Raw genomic sequence first — 21,436 nt, 5'->3', positions numbered from 1 at the left:
AACCAAACACAAGGAATAGACACAGCAAGGCCCAATATTCCTCAGATTTTACAATACTTAACTGAGATGCTTGACAAGGGCCTATCCTTTTCTTCAATAAAAATACATGCCTCTGCCATCTCAGCTCATTACAACACACAGCCTCCCCTCTTTTCTCATCCACTGCTAAAACAGTATCTCAGAGGGACCAAAAATTTAAGGCCTCCCAGGAGAGCACCAACTCCTGCATGGGACCTCAATTTTGTGCTGGAAAAACTCACCCTGCCTCCTTTTGAACCAGCAGCTACTGCGGATATAAAATTTCTATCTTGGAAGACAGCTTTTCTTTTGGCAGTCACTTCAGCTAGAAGAGTTTCAGAACTACAGGCTGTCATGGCAGTGGAGCCTTTCATTATATTTTACCCAGACAGGGTGGCCCTCAGGACCAACCCTTCCTTTATGCCTAAGGTGGTATCCAGTGTGGCTCTTCCAGACCATTCACCTGTCAACTTTTTTCCCAAATCCGCAGAACAAGGGGGAGTGGATTCTGCATTCATTGGAAGTGCACAAAACAACTAAGATTCTACTTAAACAGGACAAAATCTCTAAGAAAGTCTGAGCAATTACTGGTAGCATTTGCTGCAGGATCAAAGGGGAAGGCTATATCAAAGCAGACTATTTCTAAATGGATAAGCCATTGCATTTGTTTCTGCTATTTGAACCATGGTAAGCCTGTGCCCAAGAGGATCAGATCCCATTCCACCAGGGCTGCCTCTACTTCAGCAGCTTTTCTCAGAGGGGTCCCAACCAAAGACACTCTAGAAGCTGCTACTTGGAACTCTGTTCATACGTTCACAAAGCATTATCATTTTCCTCACTTCTCTAAATCTAGGGCAGGTTTTGCCACTGCAGTCCTGCAGGGCCTTATAGCTGCTCCTAATGCTGTTTATTTCCATCCTCCCATCAATAGCTTTGGGATTCTACCCAAATGTAATGACTGCAACAGTGAAACACGAAGAACACAGTACAGTTGTGTACACTTACCATAAATGTAGATGTTCGAGAGTATTCACTGTTGCAGTTCGGGTTACCCACCCGCTATCCCCCATTCTATACCTTTTCTTTCCTTCACTATACTCAAAAGCCTTTGTGGTGTATTTGCTTTTAGTTGAAGGTAAATTTTATGTTTCTAAGATGCATTTATATATTTACAGTTTATTTATATATGTTTGCTCCCCATTTGGGGGGCACCTGACATCTGGGGCAAGAAAAACTGATTAAAATGGCATCGGCTGCATGTTTTATGCCCCTGACGACCTGACGTCATGGAAGAGGAGACAGCAACTGACGCAGGACCCAAGACTTTGTTATTCAGGCTGACTGAGGGCAACCTGCTAGCAGATTACCCAAATGTAATGACTGTAACAGTGAATACACTCAAACATCTACATTTATGGTAAGTGTACACAACTGTACTTTCTGAGAATTCAAATGAGGTGATTAAATGTGTAAATGAGCTAGTCGCTGAATACGAGGCAGCCATAATTAAGGACTGTCCTATGAACAAATAAAGAAATGTGTTTTGTATGGTGATGTTATGGTGTTGCATTACAAGTGCAAACCAATAGTGAGCAGATTCAGTTGAATTATGTGCAGTTGTGCAGAACCAAGGGCTTAGAAGATGACAGAAGCCAGCTGTTCTATGTGGGATGTTCATTAAAATTTTCAGAAGTTACACAGCCTTCCTATACTTCAGTGACAGTAGCCAGTACAGATTTTAAAACAAAAATATAAAAGCCTGGAGATGAGAAAAAACATTTAACATTTCACTTTTATGACTGAAATAGCTCTTGAAAGGCATGCGTTTTCGGTAAAGTTCCTTCAACTTTTTTGCTATGGGGGTAATGGTAAGGTTAAGCATTGAGGAGCTTTACAGTGTTACATTAGACAATGTTGCCACTTTTGTAATTTCAAAAATGTTTAATGAATTGGAAGATATATCAGCTTGGTTAAATTATATAGTCCAATGTTTGGCATTACTAAATGCAAAAGAATGACTGCACAGATTAGGTCAGCAAATATGACAGTTTAGATAAACTTTGTAAAATGATGATTTGTGATATGGACAGGTTTTGGATAGGGGATTAGACTGTTGTTTTAGATTTGACTTTGAAAAATATTGCTTAGCTGCAATTATCAAATGATGTAGTGATTTAAGGAGGGGAAAGTACCATGCTTTACTATAACCAGTCTAAGTGCAGTTAGTTCTGTGGAGAACTGGGTCATTTTATATAAAAGACTGTGGGAAATGCAGATGTGAGATGTGTATGTTGGGGGAGGCATCTAAAACATATTCTGTGACTGAATATATTAAGTGCAAGCTGAAACAACACTTTTGGATGGATGGTCATTCACAGTTTGAAAGTGAAAGGATACAACAAATGTATTCAAATATAGAAAATGAGAGTCTGTCATTAAAATGATGAACAAGAAAATGATTTTGAAAAAATGTTCTTATGCCTCCAGGTAGTAACTTAGAAAAAGAAAAAAAGTGATGCTTCAAGTTCAAATGATAGTGGAATAAAATAGTGGTTGAACTGAAGAGAAAAATAAGGTGTTTGCGGTTCATGCTGAGAACAAGTATGTTGCTTTAAGTGTACAAATAGAGACAGATTCAGGTAACAAAAATGGAAAAGAAGAGATATGAGAAGGAAGAGTAAATTGGACCTACAGTTAAAAGTTGTAAAAAAAGAAATGTTATTATAAGAAAGTATAGTGACTTATGAAATTAAAAATTTAAATGTAAACATAACATTATAACATGTACTGTAAGATGATGCTGTTCTTCACTGGTTAAAGAAGCAGTTTTTTTTTGCTTTATGATGTTTTACATGTTTCATAGGTTCATAGGTAGGTACTAGGCTATTGGCCCTAGGGCCTATATAAGCCTAGCCAAACAGTGCCCTGGCTTTTGCCACCCAAGAAAATTATTTTCCTGTGCCCCTGTCAAGCAGAGCCACAGAAGTGATCCCCTGGGTGGATTTCCTATCTCCCATCCAATCATCAATATTTTTCTTGAAGAGTGCTAATGAGGAGCTTTGTATGATATAGATAGGTAGTTTGTTCCACAGTATGGGAAGTCTTTGAGACAGGAATCTATCCCTCTAGCATGTTCTGTTTATTGTGGTGACAAGGTTTATGTCCGTAGAGCGTGTAGCTCGGAGGGATTGGGATTTCTTTATGTGGAGCATGTCCAACAGCTCTGGGTTTGACATAGCTTTGTATGTTAGGCAGAGATCGCCTCTGAGTAGGCGATATGCAACAGAGCAAAGCTGGAATTTTTTTAGATGGTCTGCGTAGGGCATCTGTTTGAGGCCAGTAATCCTCTTTGTGAGGTATTTCTGTGGCCTTTCCAGTTGTTGTAGATGTCTTGTGAGGTACATACCAAAAGGGGCGTTGTACTCTATAATGGGTCTAATGAGTGATGAGTAGAGGGGAACAATGACCTCTTTTTTCCTGGATGAGAAACCTTTTGTGATGAGGTGTGCCACGTAGAAGGATTTCCTGACTACTGTGGCTATGTTATTATTAAATGAGAGACTACTGTCCACCTGTGGCCCAAGGTCTCTTATCACACTTTCGGTGTTAAGTAGACTACCGCCTATGTGGTAGTTCATGGATACAGAGTTTTTACCAAAAGGGATGACAAGAACAAGAACGGGAAAAATTAAGGATAATTTAAGGCAAAGAGGTGATTGGTCATTTTGATTAGAGAAATGCCTGGAAGTAATAATACTAGTTAAAACAGAATTTATGTTAAATGTTATAAATTATGTTTTATGGATGCCTGTGGGCATCTTAGAATGTGTTTGTTTACATAACAGGAAGTCTGTTAGGGTCATTAATGTGCATATTCCAATAAAAGACAAAGAAAATCTATATTGTTTAAAGGAGTAATGATATGTGGAGATGACCTTAACTGTTTTTTGAAGGGAAAAGGGCTAGAGAGAGAGAGAGAGAGAGAGACATCATTCAAAACTAACAAAATACATTTTGAAAACAGCAGATTTCTAAGTAGTAAATCAGGTGGAAGATACATGTAGAAATGGATATAATGTGTGAGATGAGAGCAAGAATAAAAATGCTATTATTGATGTGATTTGCAGATGATTTAGTGATAGTAACAGAAAATAAAGAATGGATGAAATGAATGACATATGAGGTAGAAGTGGAGTTGAAAAATATATGATTAACATTAAGTATTTCAAGATATGTAAAAATAGGGTCTATACCAGATGATCGAAAGCTTACAAGTCCGAAGATCACAACTTCGAACTGCAAACCTCGAAAGCTGACAACATCGAATGTACAAAAAAAAATATTAACTACCCAAAACAAAAATGCTCTATGCCGGGGGACAAGCCGCCCTGCACCCCCCACACCCCCCCACTACTTAAATATACCAACTCTGAGATCGCACTATAATGCAGTAAAGGGAAATATTCCCTTCCCGCACTCTATGGCGATTTCCGTTCTGTGGTTCAATGTTGCCAGCTTTCGGGGTTTGAAGTTCGAAGTTGTGAGCTACGGACTTATCAGCCTTCAATGTTCTGATATAAACCCGTAAAAATAGGAGCAATATATTTTAGCAAACAAGAATAATCAGTGTTAAGAGCAAAGGTTGGTAACATTATATTCATTAAGTGGAAAGATTTGATAAAAGAAATAAGCTAAAGTGTGGAGACTAGTTCAGTTAACATATAAATAGAAATATATGTTTGATAAACATATTGCAATGCAAAGATTTGTTTATAGAGGAAGTGTGTATATGTTTCCTACAGTGTCAAAGAAAAAGCTACTAGAACTTGTATTTTAGGGAACAGGATTGAATCTCGTTAAAAGAGGGATTATTTGTAATCAGAAGTGTAAAGGAAGCTTGCATGGTTTTAATAAAACCTGTTGTTCATTTGGAATCTGTAAATTTGCATTAAATACTAAGAAATGAAGTATAAAATGAATAACAAACTGCATCCCTGGGCAATCGTGTGAGGCTTCTCCAGTTGAAAAATGGATCCAAGCTGAACGTAAAGTAAATCCTTTATTGTGTACAAAATACAGTTTAGTACATACATGTGGCACGCTTCTTTATCATGTACTTTAGTCCCGAATACCCTCAGGACTTCATCAGAACAGAATGGTGATCCCTATGTTCTGCCTCATTTAAATACTAGATGACTGTCACATAATAAAGAATCAGTTAGTTAATGCTGTCTTAAAGACATAATGCCTTCCACATAAAAAATAAGTGAGCTAGTGAGTAAAGTGAATAAAATGATGTGAAGTTGTTTAATCTCGCCTTCATTCTTACTGATGGGTTTGGAGCCGATCATCGGCTTTGATTCGGCCAAATAGCAAAGCTCCAGATCTCAAACAGCTCGAGGCCAAAGCCCTATCTCACAGTGCACCACTACATTCCCAGCTCTAGTTTGCCGCTGCAACTGATCGGGTGTTCTCTACAGCTCTTGGTCGTTGGAGAGATAAGTTTGTAATTTTCAGAGAAAATTTTTCAAAACAGTTTATTTGTGCATTGTTAGTTAGATAGATTACTATATTGTGCTGTTTTCTGTTTATCCATTTTTGGGATTTTTCATAGTTAGCAGATAGCTTATTCTCTTTTTTCTCTAGTTGGGCGTGTTCCTGTTTTTCTGGTTCAGCTGTATCCCAAGCCGAGTTAGGCTTTGCAGTTTTTGGTGAAATTTTTTTGTTTGTTAGCCGGTTAGGCTTTTGGCCGTTTTTTGGCTCTTTTGTTTTCCTTAGCCTGTAGGGCTTCTATAACAGCTTAAAGTTAGCTGCCTTCATATACTTTAGCTGGTTAGGCTTACTTTTGGTTATTGTAATTGTTGTGTGCTTACTTCTTTAATGTCAGAAAAGGCTAAATCTGGTTTTAAGAGATGCCCAAAATGTAACCAGAAGATGTCTATTACAGATGGGCACTCTACATGTGTGTACTGTTTGGGTGAGGTACATTTTCAAGAGGTCTGTGCTATTTGTCATGGGTTTTGTTCCAGGGTGCTACCCGAGAGGAAGCATAAGTTAGTGGAGCGAGGGTTAATCAAGTTGGCCTTTCAATCAAACCTGGATTCGGCTCCTGGTCAACCAAAACCCTCTTCTCCAGCCTCTTCATCTGGTTCGGTTCCAAAGGGCTCTTCGGTATCGAAAACTACAAAAAAGGCTACGGTCTCAGCTCCAGTGTCATTGGAACTGACCGTTCAGGTTGCTGGTAGGAGCCGGTCCCCAGTCTTTGAACCAGTATCTCCTTCTTTGAGTTCCCCGATTCTGAGGTCACCAGCTCCGTCGATGGTCTCCTCTTAGGCTTCCAGACTTTCAGATGTGGACCGAGTGGTGCAGAGACTTTTACAGGATCCAGCTCTTGCTAAAATTCTGTCGGTTTCACTCTTGCTGCTTTGGAACCGACAAAGTCCATTGCTGTTGTTGTTGCTCCTTCTACAACTCAAATCGAGACTTCGGAGCCGGAGGGGGCCATTCAGTCGTTGGTGGAACCGTCGGTGCCGACACTCATTTCTGACCTCTCGGTACCAACCACCCTGATATCTTCTGCTCTGGTGGTGGAATCTGGGAGCCGACACTCTCCTGTCGGTTCCGGGGGTTGGGGGAGTCGAACCGATGCGTCGGTTCTGACTCTTCCTCTTGGAGCTTTGGCATGGATGAGTTCGGCTCCTACCTTGGGCTTGGAGCCGGCAGTTCTGGTGCGGGAGGAGTCCTCTGTGTCTTCGGACCCAGGTGCTTATTCACATCGGAGCCATGGGGCCTTCAATGCCATGAGGAGGGCTTTGTCCCCTTGGACTTCCACAACTTCTGACATGGCCACCTCCTCCTACAAGGTGCCTGCTTCTTCTCTGCTTCCACAGGTTCACCATAAGCGCTGGGACCCAGAGCCTCAGGATGCCCCTTTGGGGGAACCCTGCTCTTCTGAGGCCTCCCCAGAGATTCCCACTGAGGAGGTCCCTCGGAAGAGATTATGTAAGAGGAGACATCTGGATTCTCCTTAGGAATCCATCACGTCGGACACCGATTTGGAGGAATCGGAAGGGTCCCCAACGTCCCCCTCTGAGGATATTTCCTTCGGGGATATCCTTGAGATCCTTAAGCAGATGGGGGACTGGCAGCCCCAAAACCCTACCGAGGGCAAATCAGTGCACCTGAAGGCTTTCGGGTCCCAACCCTCCACCTCTTGGGTATCTCCGCCCTTTGATGAGTTGATGGATCTTTTATCTTGAAGGGCATGGGAGTCACCAGATTCTATGGAGCCTGTTCCTAGAAGGCCAAACAAGTACATATCAGCACCCCGTGACAAGGCTTTTTTATCTAAACCTATACCTGTTGATGCCATGGTGGTGGTGGCAGCCACTAAAAAGGAGATGTCGGAGACCTCTACATCTGTCCATCCTCCTATCAGAGAGTCTAGGATATTGGACAGATTCGGGAAGCGCATGTTCAGTTCTACGACCTTTGCACTTCGGTCATTGAACTAACTGACCCACTTCACACGTCTACAAAGAGATCTCCTCAAGGAGTTTGGAGATACTCTCCAGGGTGCAGTAGCCAACTCGGTGGCAGACAAGGTGACGTCTCAGCTTGCTACCCTCAATTCCATTGTAAACTCGTCCATGCGCCTCATGTCTTATGCAGCTGATTGAATGAGTAGGGCTGTGGGAACAGGAATTGCTCTGCGGAGACATTCCTGGATGCACTTATGTTCTTTTGCGGAACCTTTTAAGTCGTCATTTGGGAATGCCCCTTTCGATGGTTCCTCCTTATTTGGACCAAAAGTCAAAAAGACCCTCACCAGATGTGAGCAAGATGGTAAGACTCTGTCTGCCATTGGAGTCAGTTTTTCTACCCCTACTAGACCTTATCCCAAAGGTCAACGGGATGGGAAAATGTGGCTCTGTAAGACCCAAGGAGCCTTTCTGAACTCACATGGTGAAGCCTCCTCCAGGGGCAGAGGGGGAGGCAATGGTGGAAGATGACACACACGTGGCAGAGGGAGCCCACAGAACCAGGATGACAGGGATCAGTTCCTTGGGAAACCCTATCAGCACTCCTGAAAGGAGGCCCGACTGTCCTGCTCTGGAGGCAGTCGGGGGACGTTAGTCTTTGTACCTAGGCGCCTGGCTAAATATCTCAGAAGACCAATGGGTACAAAACGTTATATCCAGAGGATATTCTATCCCTTTTCAGTCTTACCCCAGACCAGCAAAAGGAATCCCAGATGTTCCACCCAGTCTACAGGATGTAGCATCTGTAGAAGTCCAGAAACTATTGCAAAAAAGAGTAATCCAGCCAGTCCCAGCAGACCAGCAAGGATCCATAACTTACTCAAGGTTCTTTTTGGTACCAAAGAAAACAGGGGACTGAAGACCTATTCTGGACCTCAGCAGACTCAACAAATATGTGGTGAAGATGAAGTTCCAGATGGTCACGCTTCAGTCCATTCTCCCATTTTTTGGGAAGGATGATTGGATGTGCTCTATCGATCTCTAGGATGCATACTACCATATCAAAATGGCCAGGCCATCCAGGGATCATCTGCGCTTCCAGCTGGGAGCCAGTAATTTGTAGTTTTGGGCACTGCCCTTTGGTCTCACTACAACCCCCACAGTGTTCACCAAATGCATGGCAGTGGTCATGGCTCACTTGAGACATTTAGGAATCCAGGTGTTTCCTTACTTGGACAACTGGCTCCTTACCGCCCCCACCAGGCATCAGCTTATTCAGGCAAGGGACGCTACCAGGGATCTATGTTCACAGCTGGCAATTATGATAAATTTTAAAAAGTCTGCCTTATTGCTGTTGCAGCGTACAGTCTTTATAGGAGCAGACTTAGACATGGTCAGCATGTCCCTGAAGCTCCCTCCTGAAAGAGTGATTGTCCTCCAACAACAGATTGTGGACCTCCTGTCAAAGTGAAAAGTACCAGCATAACTTGGCACCATGGCAGCAGTGATTACTGCAATACCCCTTGTGAGATTCCACATGTACATTCTTCAGTAGCTGCTATTCACGCAATGGACCTTTCAGGAATTACCCTTGAATCATCTAGTCTTGATTACCGACTCTTGCAAGAAAGACCTTCACTGGTGGCTAACGTCGGAAATGGTGACTTTGGGCCGCCCATTTGTTCTTCCCTCTCCAGTCACAACGGTAACCACGGATGCCTCCCTGATTGGGTGGGGGGGGGCATTATCAGGGATGGACAGCCCAAGGTACTTGGCAGGCTCACGAGGCTCATTTGCATATAAACAGACTGGAGATGAGAGTGGTTCTTCTGGCGTTGCAGGTGTTTTAAGACTCTCTTCCCCTTGGCACGATTGCAGTCCAGTCGGACAACATGTCAGTAGTCTGGTACTTAAAAAAACAAGGAGGAACCAAATCCTACCCCCTGTGTCGAGAGGCTCTGAGATTATGGAATTGGGCAGAGTCCACCCAGCGTTTTCTGATTGCAGCATACATCCTGGGGAGAGCCAACGTAATAGTGGACAGACTCAGCAGAGCTATTCTGCTACCTCACGAGTGGTCTGTCAAGAACTTAATAGCGAAAATGATTTTCCGCAGATGGGGCCAGCCTTGCTGCAAACTTTTTGCCACCTCCACAAACACCAAGTGCAGCAACTACTTTGCCCTGATCCCTCAACAGGGACAATCCCAGAGGGATGCAGTTGTCCACGATTGGCCTCCGGGACTCCTTTATGCCTTTCCTCCCTTTCCACTGATTCCCAAAGTTTTGCAGAAAGCCAGTTTTCTGGTCAGGACACTTATCTTAATTGCCCCATATTGACCTCGTCAAATTTGGTTTCCCTTTCTGAAGCCTCATCTACTAGAGGAGTCTTGAATCCTGGACCTAGTGCCGGATCTGTTGACCCACTCATCAGGAGCTCTTTATCCCTCTCTTTAGTCCATCAAACTGACAGCTTGGCTGCTCCAATTCCCAGAATAGCCAGGGTCCAGAATTTATCAGAAGAAGCGCTACATACCCTATTGTCGTCTCACAAATCTTCGACTAGGAAACTTTACCTCAGTAAGTGGAAAAGGTTTTACATCTGGGCACAACAGAATAACATTAACCCTTTCCAGGTGACTATGTCAGATATACTGGAATTCCTAACAAAACTGTTCAATGAAGGGGCTGCAGCAGTAACCATTCGAGTCCAACTCACTGCTATTTCTAATTTTCATTTAGGTGCATCCGAAAATGGTATCATGTCTCATAAGCTGGCTAAGGCCTTTTTCAAGGGTACGATGTACTTAAAACCACCGATCAGATCTCCAATGACTCCCTGGAACTTAAATCTAATTTTATCCAAAATTATTCTTCTGCCCTTTGAACCCGCCTCTTCTTGTGAGTTGAAGTATCTTTCTTGGAAGACCATTTTCTTGGTGGCCATTACATCAGCACGCAGAATTTCAGAGTTGCAAGCCCTTTCTATTAAGCCACCTTATCTAATATTTCATAAAAATAGGGTTTCCCTCAGGGCGAATCCATCATTTCTACCCAAAGTATGTTCAGAATTTACTCTGAATCAGACGACTGAGTTACCTATTTTCTTTACCAACCATTCAAACCAGTTGGAGTATATGCTTCACAAACTTGACGGGCATTGACAACTTTGCTTTTATTTGGACAGAACAAAAGATCTCAGAAGGGCTGATCAGCTGTTTGTCTCCTTCTCAGATTCAAGAAAAGGGTGCACCTGTCTCTAAAACTACCTTATCGAAATGGCTTTCTGATTGTATCTCCTTCATCTACAGTGAAACGGGTATTGCATTACATAATAAGGTCAAGGCTCATTCTACAAGGGCGGTGTCTACTTCTGCAGCCTTCTTGACCAGATTACCTATAGATTCTATTTGTGCAACTGCCACCTGGTCAAATCCACATACCTTTATATCTCATTACAAAGTGGACAAGGCCTCTAGGGACAGAGCTTCATTTGGATCTGCTGTCCTGAAACAGGTACTCCTGTGAGCCACCCAAGATTGTGGCGCTGGGGATGCTACCCATCAGTAAGAATGAAGGCGAGATTAAACAACTTCACATTAAGAAGTTATGTACTTACCATAACATTTCATGTGAGTTGTTATTCTCACCTTCATTATTACTACCCTCCCTCCTACCCCCTTCCTATGTCTGGAAGCACGAGAGGTTCCACGCTAGTTTTAGTTTTCCTGGAGGGTGTCCTTTCTCCATGGATTTTATGATTTCCTTGAAATTTGGGATAGGTTTCTAGTTGGCAGCAAACAAGATCTGGGGAATGTAGTGGTGCATTGTGGGATAGGGCATTGGCCTTGAGCTGTTTGAGACCTCGAGCTTTGCTATTTGACCGAATTGGAGCCAATGATTGGCTCCAAACCCATCAGTAAGAATGAATTCGAGAATAACAACTCACATGGAACGTTATGGTAAGTACATAACTTCATATTATAGGTGAATAAAAGATTTAAAAAAATATATAAAATATGTAAAAATAGGATGCCGCGGTGGTACGGCGGTAGCGTTGTTACCTCACAGCAAGAGGTTCTCCCGTTTGATTCTTGGCTGGGCTTGGGAGTGCCTTCTGTGTGGAGTCTGCATTTCCTCCCCACGGTTGGGTAGCGTTCGAAAGACATGCGTGTGTAAATGGGCATGCCTTCGTTGAAGGTTGAGCGTTGAGCTGGCGTTTTGTAAAAATCTACTGCCAATCATTAGCGGACCGGAGTTCCGCTGTGGCGACCCCTTACTGGGAAAAGCCGAAAGACAAACAACAACATATAAAATATGTAAAATGAACTAAAATCCAACCCCAAGTTGTTGTTGACTTGTTGTCTTTCGGCTTTTCCCGGTTAGAGGTCGCCACAGCGGAACTCCGGTCCACTAATGATTGGCAGTAGATTTTTCACGATCAGCGAGGTGCCAGCTCGACGTTCAACCTTCAACGAAGGCACACCCATTTACGCATGTCTTTCGAATGCCCACCCAACCGTGGGGAGGACATGCAGACTCCACACAGAAGGCACTCCCCGCACTCCAGCCGAGAATCGAACGGGAGAACCTCTTGCTGTGAGGCAACAACGCTACCACTGCACCACCGCGGAAGTAGCCCCAAGTCCCCATACTTAAAAAAAAATTACTGTTTTAGTACTGTCAACTAATCAGGTTACCAAAAACCCACCCACAATAACAGTGAACACACATAGTGTCACTACTGATAAATCCATGCAACAATTATTGTTTTTGAGTGAAAATAGAAAAAATAATTTGATATAACTGGAACATATGTTTTTAGAATGAGGTTATCCACCACCTATGGTTAAACAGCTAAGATTAGACATATACAATGGATGGGGTGATAAATATACACCCCTATTAGGAAATGGCCCAGTGACACATGATAACATATTGAACATGACTAGTGTTAATGGGCATGAAGACCAGAGAAATTTTAATCGACTTAAGCGAGCCTTGATTTTACCTTACAGTGTAGATTCTGACAAGGTGAAAGAGTTTATTAGTAGCAACTGGATGATATTCAGACATAATAAAGAATTAGTCAGGATCTTAGTGTAATCCCCAGATTTTTGTATATAGAACAACAGCTAACTTGTAAGAACTTATTTGAGACTAACAGTAGACAAGTGGGAGGTATCAACAACAAAGGTACCCAACACTGTGGTAGATGTTGGCAGTGTGAGTTTGTTATTCAGAAACATAAAATATTTTTAAATGACTTGCACAGACACCATGTTATTTTATCTTATGGGAATTGCAATACTAGTCGATTAGTGTATATAGCCAGATGTGATTCATGCCCCACATTTTACATTGGTAATACCAAAAAGCCCCATAAAAACAGGATTTATGAACATTGGTAGGATATCAACAAAGCTAACACCAATAGTGCATTTTATAAAGATTTTATTCTTTCTGTGAAGGTTAGAAAGTTCCGTTTTGGGAGTTTGGAAGTAGTACCCCATGATCCCAGGGAGGGGCGTAGGAGACCAAGCTGTAGTACAGAGAGCTTCAATGGCAGATGATGTTAAATGCAACAGTTTTTCCTGGTATCAATCTTACCAGTTTTAAAATTAAGAAATGCCAAGCTTTGACACGCAGCGAGAGTTTATAGTTTTCAGAGTAAGTCTATATGCACTATTTTATATCATTTGCACATTGGAGTATTTGTTTTTAATATTAGGTTTCTTTATATTTCTTACACTCAGTATTAATATATGTGTTATTTTTTAAACCATTTTTCCACTCGAAAACAATGATTGTTGCGTGAATTTTATCAGTAGTAACATGGTGTGCTTACTGTTATTGTGGGTTTTTGGTAACCTGATTAGTTGATAATATTAAGAAAGTAATTTTTAAAGTGTGGGAACCTGGGGTTGTTTTTTTAATTCATTTTTACATATTTTATATATTTATATACACTTTATTCACTATACTCACTAGCTCATTAATGTTATTTTTATGTGGAAGGCATTATGTCTTTAAGACAGCATTAACTAATTGATTCCTTATCATTTGACATTCATCTAGTATTTAAATGAGGCAGAACACAGGGATTACCATCTGTTCTGATGAAGTCCCAAGGGTATTCGGGACTAAAGTGCATGATAAAGGAGTGTGCCACCCGTATGTACTAAACTGTATTTTTGTACACAATAAAGGATTTACTTTACTTTCAGCTTGGATCCATTTTTCAGCTGGAGAAGCATCACATGATTGCATGGGGGTGCATTTTGTTGTTTTTAGTTTTGGTTTTGTGTCCCAGGACCTTTCTGCATTTGTTTTAAGTATGAAAAGAAGAGGAATACATTATACAAACATATGACAGTAAAATGCAAAACTGTATAGGATGTGTTAAGGACTGGCAAGAGAGAATGTTCATTTGTTAATACTGAATTTATCAGAAAATAAGCACCGAGGATTCTCATGTTGAGAGACTGTAACCCAAGGCTTCTCCGAGCTTGACTCGTAAAGGTGATACTAACTTAAATGAGAAGGCATGACACCTGTTTAATACTTTTTTAAGATGTTTAAGATTCTGGCACCAAATTGTCCTGTCCTATTATTCAACCCTTGATAACGTTCCTTGGGTTAAAGTTAATATAAGTTTGGTTATAATTTAGAAACCTCGAGTTAATTACTTTTCAAGTGAGTGTTAGTTTGCCTGCACATTTGATTAATAGGTAGGTCTGAGGAAGCTTACTTCTGGAAGAGCTGATTATACCGCAGCCAATCTCCCCCCATAGGTCCATCTCTGTACAAAATTAATGTAACACTGTTAACCAATGAGAATAGAGAGTTTGTATCCGTATCTGCCTAAACAAATGTAACTCTGTCAGCCAATAAAAATAGAGTTTTTTATGTCTGTATTTACTTATTCCTAATGTGCTGATGCTGTACAGAGTATAAGTACCCCGACTGTCTGTGGAGTAGTTGTTACAAGACAACTGAAATAAAATAAAGATAGATTTTTGCCACAGCGCTCACCTACCTATGTTGGACGTTCTTCAAAAATAAAGCTTTCGAAAACCAAAAGGAAGACTTGAGTGGTTTTATTCAACTTTTGAAATAGGAAAATATGAGGTCATAGATCGAGGACTGGGTTTATTCTCAAATTGACTTGGAAGCTTGTCTGGCTAGATTGAGTTTGTCAGCTGGAATTCAGTCTTTGTATGGTTATTTTTTAATATTGAATTTTCTTGTGAAGTACAGAGTATCGATGATTGTCATAGGTAAAACCCCACTTTAAAGAAAGAATGGTGTAAACAAATAATGATAAACCGTTATTATGTCGAACCCTGCACAGTGTAAGAAAAAATAAAATTGTACTTGTAAAGAAAGACCAGATAGATTTGAAAGAGAATGGGAGAATACTGATTTATTGTTGAGACCTGCACTTAATAAACTGCTTTTAAAAGGGCAGATGAAGACATGAATAAAGATATGTAATAAATGCAAAATCAAAGAAACTGTTGAACATTTAGGACTAGAATTTAATAAAAAAAAACAAAGATTTATAATCATGGTTAAAAGGCATATATAATTATGGATTTCTAGAGAAAGTAAATGAGTAGGTTACTGCATGGATGTTATGAAAACTGTAATTAGCAGGAAACAGTTCAGTTAGACAAAATACATTTTATAAGTGGTTGGCATGTATGAAAAAATAAGATGTGAAAAGTTGTGCAGTAACATGGAATACTGAATCTGTTGTATAAGTAATTCAAATGTGACAGGAGGAAAGCATAAGATGAATCCAGCTGTATGGAAAAATGTAAACTGGCATGCAAAAGTATACATTTGTGTGTTAGCATAAGGAAAGATAAAATGTATGATGAAACTGAGATGTGTAAAAAGTTAAAAATGTATCCCTACTATTTTTTATTAAGTGTCTTGGGATCTTTTACATCCACCTGAGTTACCATCACTCAGGCATTTAGGATACTAGTTTAACATCCCATCTGAAGGACAGCACACTCAGAAGTGAAGTAACCCCCACTTATGCTGTACTGCCATATCATGTCTGGAAAATGAATCCAAGTACCTGGTGTGGGATTATAATTTGCTTATTTATTTTTCATGTAGTCATACTGTTTTACTAAAGTGATAATTTGATGTGCAGTCTATGTAAATATTTATTAGTGTTTGATTAATTTCCTGACATCTTAGTTCACTGATTTTTTTCATTGTATGATAAAATTTGTGTGATAAAATTCAATGTGTTTCTTGACCTCTGCCAGTAAAAAGAAACATAATTTGCTGCCTGGTTCTATGTTTGAACCATACCAGAGAGAAAAAACTTTCAACACAAAAATGTGCTTTAAAGGATATAAATATGGTGGCTGCCAGGAATTTTACTATAACAGTTTTTCCCTCCCATTGTTAAAAATAACAAGTAAAAGTTTTGTTCAGCGTTTTGGGTCATTGTCCTTGTTAAACATTTAAGCTGTGCTGGACAACATCACTGTTTCGTCTTTTCATCTCCATAAGTTTTAGCATCCCACACTACCACAATGGGGAAGTCTTCCTTCTCCTCAGAGAGACTACCATTTGTGGTGCCTAGTGTTATAAGTCAATCCACATGATGTTGGGGGAGGGCAATAGTCAGACCATGTATTTGTCATACTTCAGGAAATCAGAATCTTTCCTTGAAAGTTCTGCATTCCAGCTTGGGCTTTATGGTCAAACATTTAGTGCTCACAGCATAGTTTCCATGGTGCCTCCCCATGTCTATGTCTAGATTACATATGCAGTCCTTATGCAGACCACAGCTGAATGGTACATACATTTAATGTTAACTTCTGGTACCCATCCATCACAGCATGTTTCTGTGATGTGCGATGGAAAGTCCCACATACTACCCCTCAGGTAGCAGAAGAGGCTGATGATTGCTTAGTCCAAACCTGTCCTGCCCAGTGGCCAAGCACTGGGGTGGTTATTCAAACTGAGGTAGTGTACATCATAGTTCAGGCTGAGAAATCCATGTCAATGGAGTTGGTTTTATTTGTTTATTTATTTAATGTTAAGAACTTATCTGATATATTTGAAGATTGTTGAAATTCTTGTATTTATTGGTTTGTGCTTCTGTATTAGTGTCTATGTTTGTTATGTGACTACAAGAGAAAGTCTAGACTAGCTGTATTTCCGGTAAAAAAAGAAATTAGTGAAGTAAATAAATAGATGAATAAAGTATAATTAGTGCTTTCAGATTAACACTCTGGCATGATTTATATCTTGAAATGCATCCATGTCTGTATCTATTTTACAGGAGGGGTGCACAATGGTGAATATGTACCATGGCTGTATTGCTATGATCCAGTCATGGATGTCTGGGCTCGAAAACAAGACATGAACACAAAGCGGGCAATACACGTTTTGGCTGTAATGAATGACAGACTTTATGCAATTGGAGGAAACCACTTAAAAGGTCAGTACATTTCTGTGTTGTTACATATACTTTTGCATCAGAAACTAGTATGAGCAAGTACTGTAATACTTTAAGGGTAGGAATGAGGGTTGATAGGAGACTGCACTGCATTCTCTGATACTATGCCTTTCAGTATACCCCTACCTTTACTGTTATGTCAATAGGAATAGCCACATGATTCACAGGCAAACCAGGAATCTGAATTTCAGAACCCATAATTGTAATCCCATTTGTTTGAATCCTGTCTGAAGTCAAAGATGTAATGTAGTTATAATCTGTAGTGACAGAGCATCATTTAAGTATGTGGATTGTGGAAGTGTATGACTTACGGGTTATACATTTTTGATGACATGTCCTTCTGATGAAACACATAAAGGATAACCATGAATTAAGAGTAATACCTCTGGAATTATTTAATCAGTGTTTAGGCCCTACTGCTACTGTTAAAATGAAAGTATAATTAGCAAAACTTCAACACAATTACAGTTGCATAAATATTGTTATATACAGATAGAACATGTGTGTAATTTGTGTTAAATACATTACTGTACTAAGAAATTCAAAGTAACAGTACTTATAATAAAAACATTTACATTGAAAAGGAAGACATGGGTCCCTAAAGTGTAAATGGATGAAGCCTTGACTGTGGCTTAGATGACTTATATTCTATTAGCAGCATGTGCATCTGAGGGACTGGGGGGGAGAAGGATGTGTGTCAGTGGCTGAGCCAGCTGGAACATCCTCAGGAGGAGGGAAGCTGCTAGGTCAGCTGCATCAGTGACACCTAGCACTGGCTGAGAGCGTTGCCTTTCGGTAAGGGCCATATTGGTTCACACGGTGTCAGGCTGACACTTTCATGTTTAGTTTGGGAAAAGGTAGTGTGGGAGGGATACACATGTCCTCCCCAGACCAAGTAGCCATTGCAAGTCTGCAGGCAGTCTAAGAAATGGGAAAGTCAGTGGGATGGGCTGAATAACCATTTCCCTATCAAGCAACAATCACCACCGGGGTAGTGAATGGGCCAATAAGTTTTCTCAGTAAGGAATAAATCAGCCATAGGAATGTTACCTAGCCATAGAACATCTGACGCCCACCCCCACTGAAAAAAAATGGGTTGATTAGCTAGCTACAGATAGTGAAGCCCTCAGGCAGGGTCTTCCATAAATGGTGGAGAAATAAAACAAAAAAAAAGACTGGAAGGGCACACAGATTTCCAGCAAGGAGGATCTCAGAACAAGAAAAAGTGCAGGTGAGAGAGGAAGCAGCAGGGGGAAAATTGAGCAATCTAAAGTAATACATAAAGTAACTGAGTGGCATAATTAATACGTTTCTATGATAGTTCAAAGATTATAAAATTAGGAATATTGAACTTATCTGGGGAGTGGAAAACTAATGAAAAGATAGCTATTGCAGGAGGTGGCCATGGGACGTTTAAAAAATGCTGATGTGAAAAAGCTGTACTAAGACCAAATGGAAAAGGACCAGATGTGACTGAGTGGAAGAAAAGGCTGGCTTGGTGTAGTGCTTTCTAATAGATACTTATGGTTTGTATACATTTTATTCATTTGTAACAGTGGAACTCTGGTGGTCACCCTAACAGTCTCATAGTCAGCAGGTGATTGAAGCAGTAGATGACTCAGATAGTTTGATCTGGAAAGGCATATAAGAAGGAAGAGACACTTGCAAAAATGTAATAGTTGGTAAACCACTATATAGCAAGAAAGCAGTCCATGGTATACTTCATCTTGGACTGAATCATTTAATCTGCTACAGATGTACTGGGAAAAACAAATGGTCATAATACACCTCATACAAAGTTTTCCTTCAGTGATTTTCAGAATGTTTTTTGCTACAGAATTAAAATAAAATGTATGCTGTTTGTAGGAAAGTAGTAGGCTAGCTGCCCTTGCAGGCCATTTTAAGCCTAGCCACTTTCCCTTCAAAGGTGAGAATCAAATCTTGCACAGCTCATGTTTGTGAGCAAAACACCTTAATAATTTTGCTAAACCCCAACCTATCAAGTCAAAATCTGATAAAGTAGAGATAAATATCTGAACAGCAGCGTGTGCATTACAAATTTTTATTTTGCTTTGCAAAAGCATTATAATTTTGAAAAAAAATAAAACTGTGTGATTCTAAAAGTTTACTGAAATATTGCCATTATGATTTCATTGCAAAAACTTGTGTTTATGACTTGTAATGAAAGAAAGTAAGAGGTGTCATACTTAGAGAAGGACTAAGACTTATTTATTACATTCTGTTGTCTTTAATATTACTTCTTCTTTCGGCTTTTCCTGGTTATGGGTTGCCACAGTGGATCATCTGTCTGCTCATAATTGGCAATGGAGTTTTACTGTGTCAAGTTGCCAGCCCAGCACTCAGCCTTCCACAGAAGGCACAAACACACACACACTCACACCTAGGGCCAATTTAGAGTGTCCAATCCACCTACTGCATGTCTTTGGGAGGAAACCCACATGACCACAGGGAGGACATGCAGACTCCACACAGAAGGCACCCCAGTCGAGAATCGAACCAGAAACCTCTTGCTGTGAGGCAGCAATGCTAACCGCTGCACCACCGTGGCCGCCCTGTTTTTAATATTACTTCTAGTTCTGAATATCTAAACTGACTGCCAAGTTGCAAGCCCAGTATACCTTGTTGTAAAACAAATACTTAATAGTTGTTGCATGTCATAAATCTCTGTTGCTCATGTAGTCTGACTGAGCATCAATCAGTATTATTAACAATGTCAGAAGTCAACTCTAGAATGAGACAGCTGAAGTGGATGAATGTGTGGTGTAATCCACAGAAAACATCGCCTGTGCAAAAAGCATAAAACATCTGCGCAAACACAGTAGGTGATGGTAAAAAAATGCCCAATAAATGACTTTTTAATGGTTAAAAGTTTTAATAGATAAAAAGCTAAAAATGCTTTCACAAAAACCACTTCTTTAGGTGAACAATTCATAATGAAAAGAAAACATAATTTAAACTATAGAGGCAGTCATGTGATTCAGTTATATCATCAAGCTCATAAATTTAAAAAAAGGCAATTGTATTTAAGAGAACATAATCAGAAGCTCAGTTTGATAGAAGATGTATATAAAAATACAATTTGTTTGTGTCTTTCGGCTTTTCCCAGTTAGGGGTCACCACAGCAGAACTCTGGTCCGCTAATGATTGGTAGTGGATTTTTATGTACCGGGTTACCAGCCCTGACGCACAACCTTCAACGAAGGCACGCCCCATTCATGTATGCCTCCACACAGAGACACTCTAGCTGAGAATCGAACGGGACAACATCTTGCTATGAGGCGACAACGCTACCGCAGCACCCAAAATACAATAAATACAGTAAAAGAACAATTGTCTCATTTTTAGTACAAGTTTAATGCACACAAATTCATTCAAACCAGGAAAGGAGATTTATCTGCATGAAATGTACAAATCCATTTATACAGCATTATCCTTTTCCATACGTTCGTAGGTGCATAGGTGTGTACGAGGCTAATGGCCCTGGGGCCTTTACAAGCCTAGCCCATAGGATTACCCTGGCATTGTGCCACCTGACCTTAGTTCCCAGTGCCTCTGTCGAGTAAAGCCACTGGAGTGATCCCTGGGGTGAATTTTCTATTTCCCATCCACTCATCAAGATTTCTCTTGAAGAGAGTCAGTGAGGTGCTCTGCTTGACATGTATGGGACGTCTATTCCATAGCATGGGCAGTCTCTGAGTTATGAACCTGTCCCACCAGCATGTTGTGTTGATTGTGTTAATGAGGTTGAGGTCTCCGGAGCATGTGGTACAGAGGGACTGGGATTTCTTTAGATGTAACATCGAAAACTGGCTTGCCAACCATCTCCTGATCTTAAATCCAAACAAAACCAAGTTACTTCTCTTCTACCCAACCAATAGATCTCCGACTGAAAACTTCACTATAAAATCCAATAATGGGACCATCATCTCCCCAGACACCTATACAAAGCTATTAGGAGTAAACATTGACAATAAACTCAGATTTGATATACATATCAACCAAGCCATTAAGTCAGTCAACAAGAAACTTGGGACCCTATATAGAATTAAAGCCTTCCTTACCCCGAATGCCAGGGCAGCCACAGCCCGTTCACACCTTCTCTCTACCCTACTATATGCCTCTCCTGTCCTCACTCACCTTAACAAATCTGATCTGGCCAAGCTCTCATCCTGCTATAATCACATTGCCAGGTTCGTTACAGACCTACCCTACAGAACACACCACTGTACTAACCTGAAAAAGCTTGGATGGATAGAATTCCCACACCTTCTTCACCAGTCCCAACTCATAGAGGCCTTCAAAATCCTTAAACAACCTGAGAATACCCCAGCACTAAAAAACTTAATGACTCCCTACTCCAACCTAAGCTGCCTTCGCTCAGCAAACAGACTCCTTGTCCAAACAACTAAATCTCTCAACCTAGG

At 40.6% G+C, this 21,436-nt stretch overlaps 1 protein-coding gene across 1 annotated transcript in view; it reads left to right on the top strand.

Moving 5' to 3' along the window:
* KLHL14 (kelch like family member 14) overlaps positions 1 to 21,436 on the top strand; it is a 601,560-nt gene that overhangs the window by 503,808 nt on the left and 76,316 nt on the right. Inside the window, exon 7 of the mRNA XM_044059607.1 lies at positions 16,815 to 16,973. Coding sequence (XP_043915542.1) covers positions 16,815 to 16,973 — 159 coding nt within the window. The remainder of the gene's footprint in view (positions 1 to 16,814; positions 16,974 to 21,436) is intronic.

Source organism: Protopterus annectens, chromosome 17.part0 (genome assembly GCF_019279795.1).
Source record: "Protopterus annectens isolate FY-2018-M chromosome 17.part0, PAN1.0, whole genome shotgun sequence".
NCBI classification, from domain to species: domain Eukaryota; kingdom Metazoa; phylum Chordata; order Ceratodontiformes; family Protopteridae; genus Protopterus; species Protopterus annectens.
Note: the sequence above shows the minus strand (reverse complement) of the source record. Positions and strands in the feature narration are given on the sequence as shown.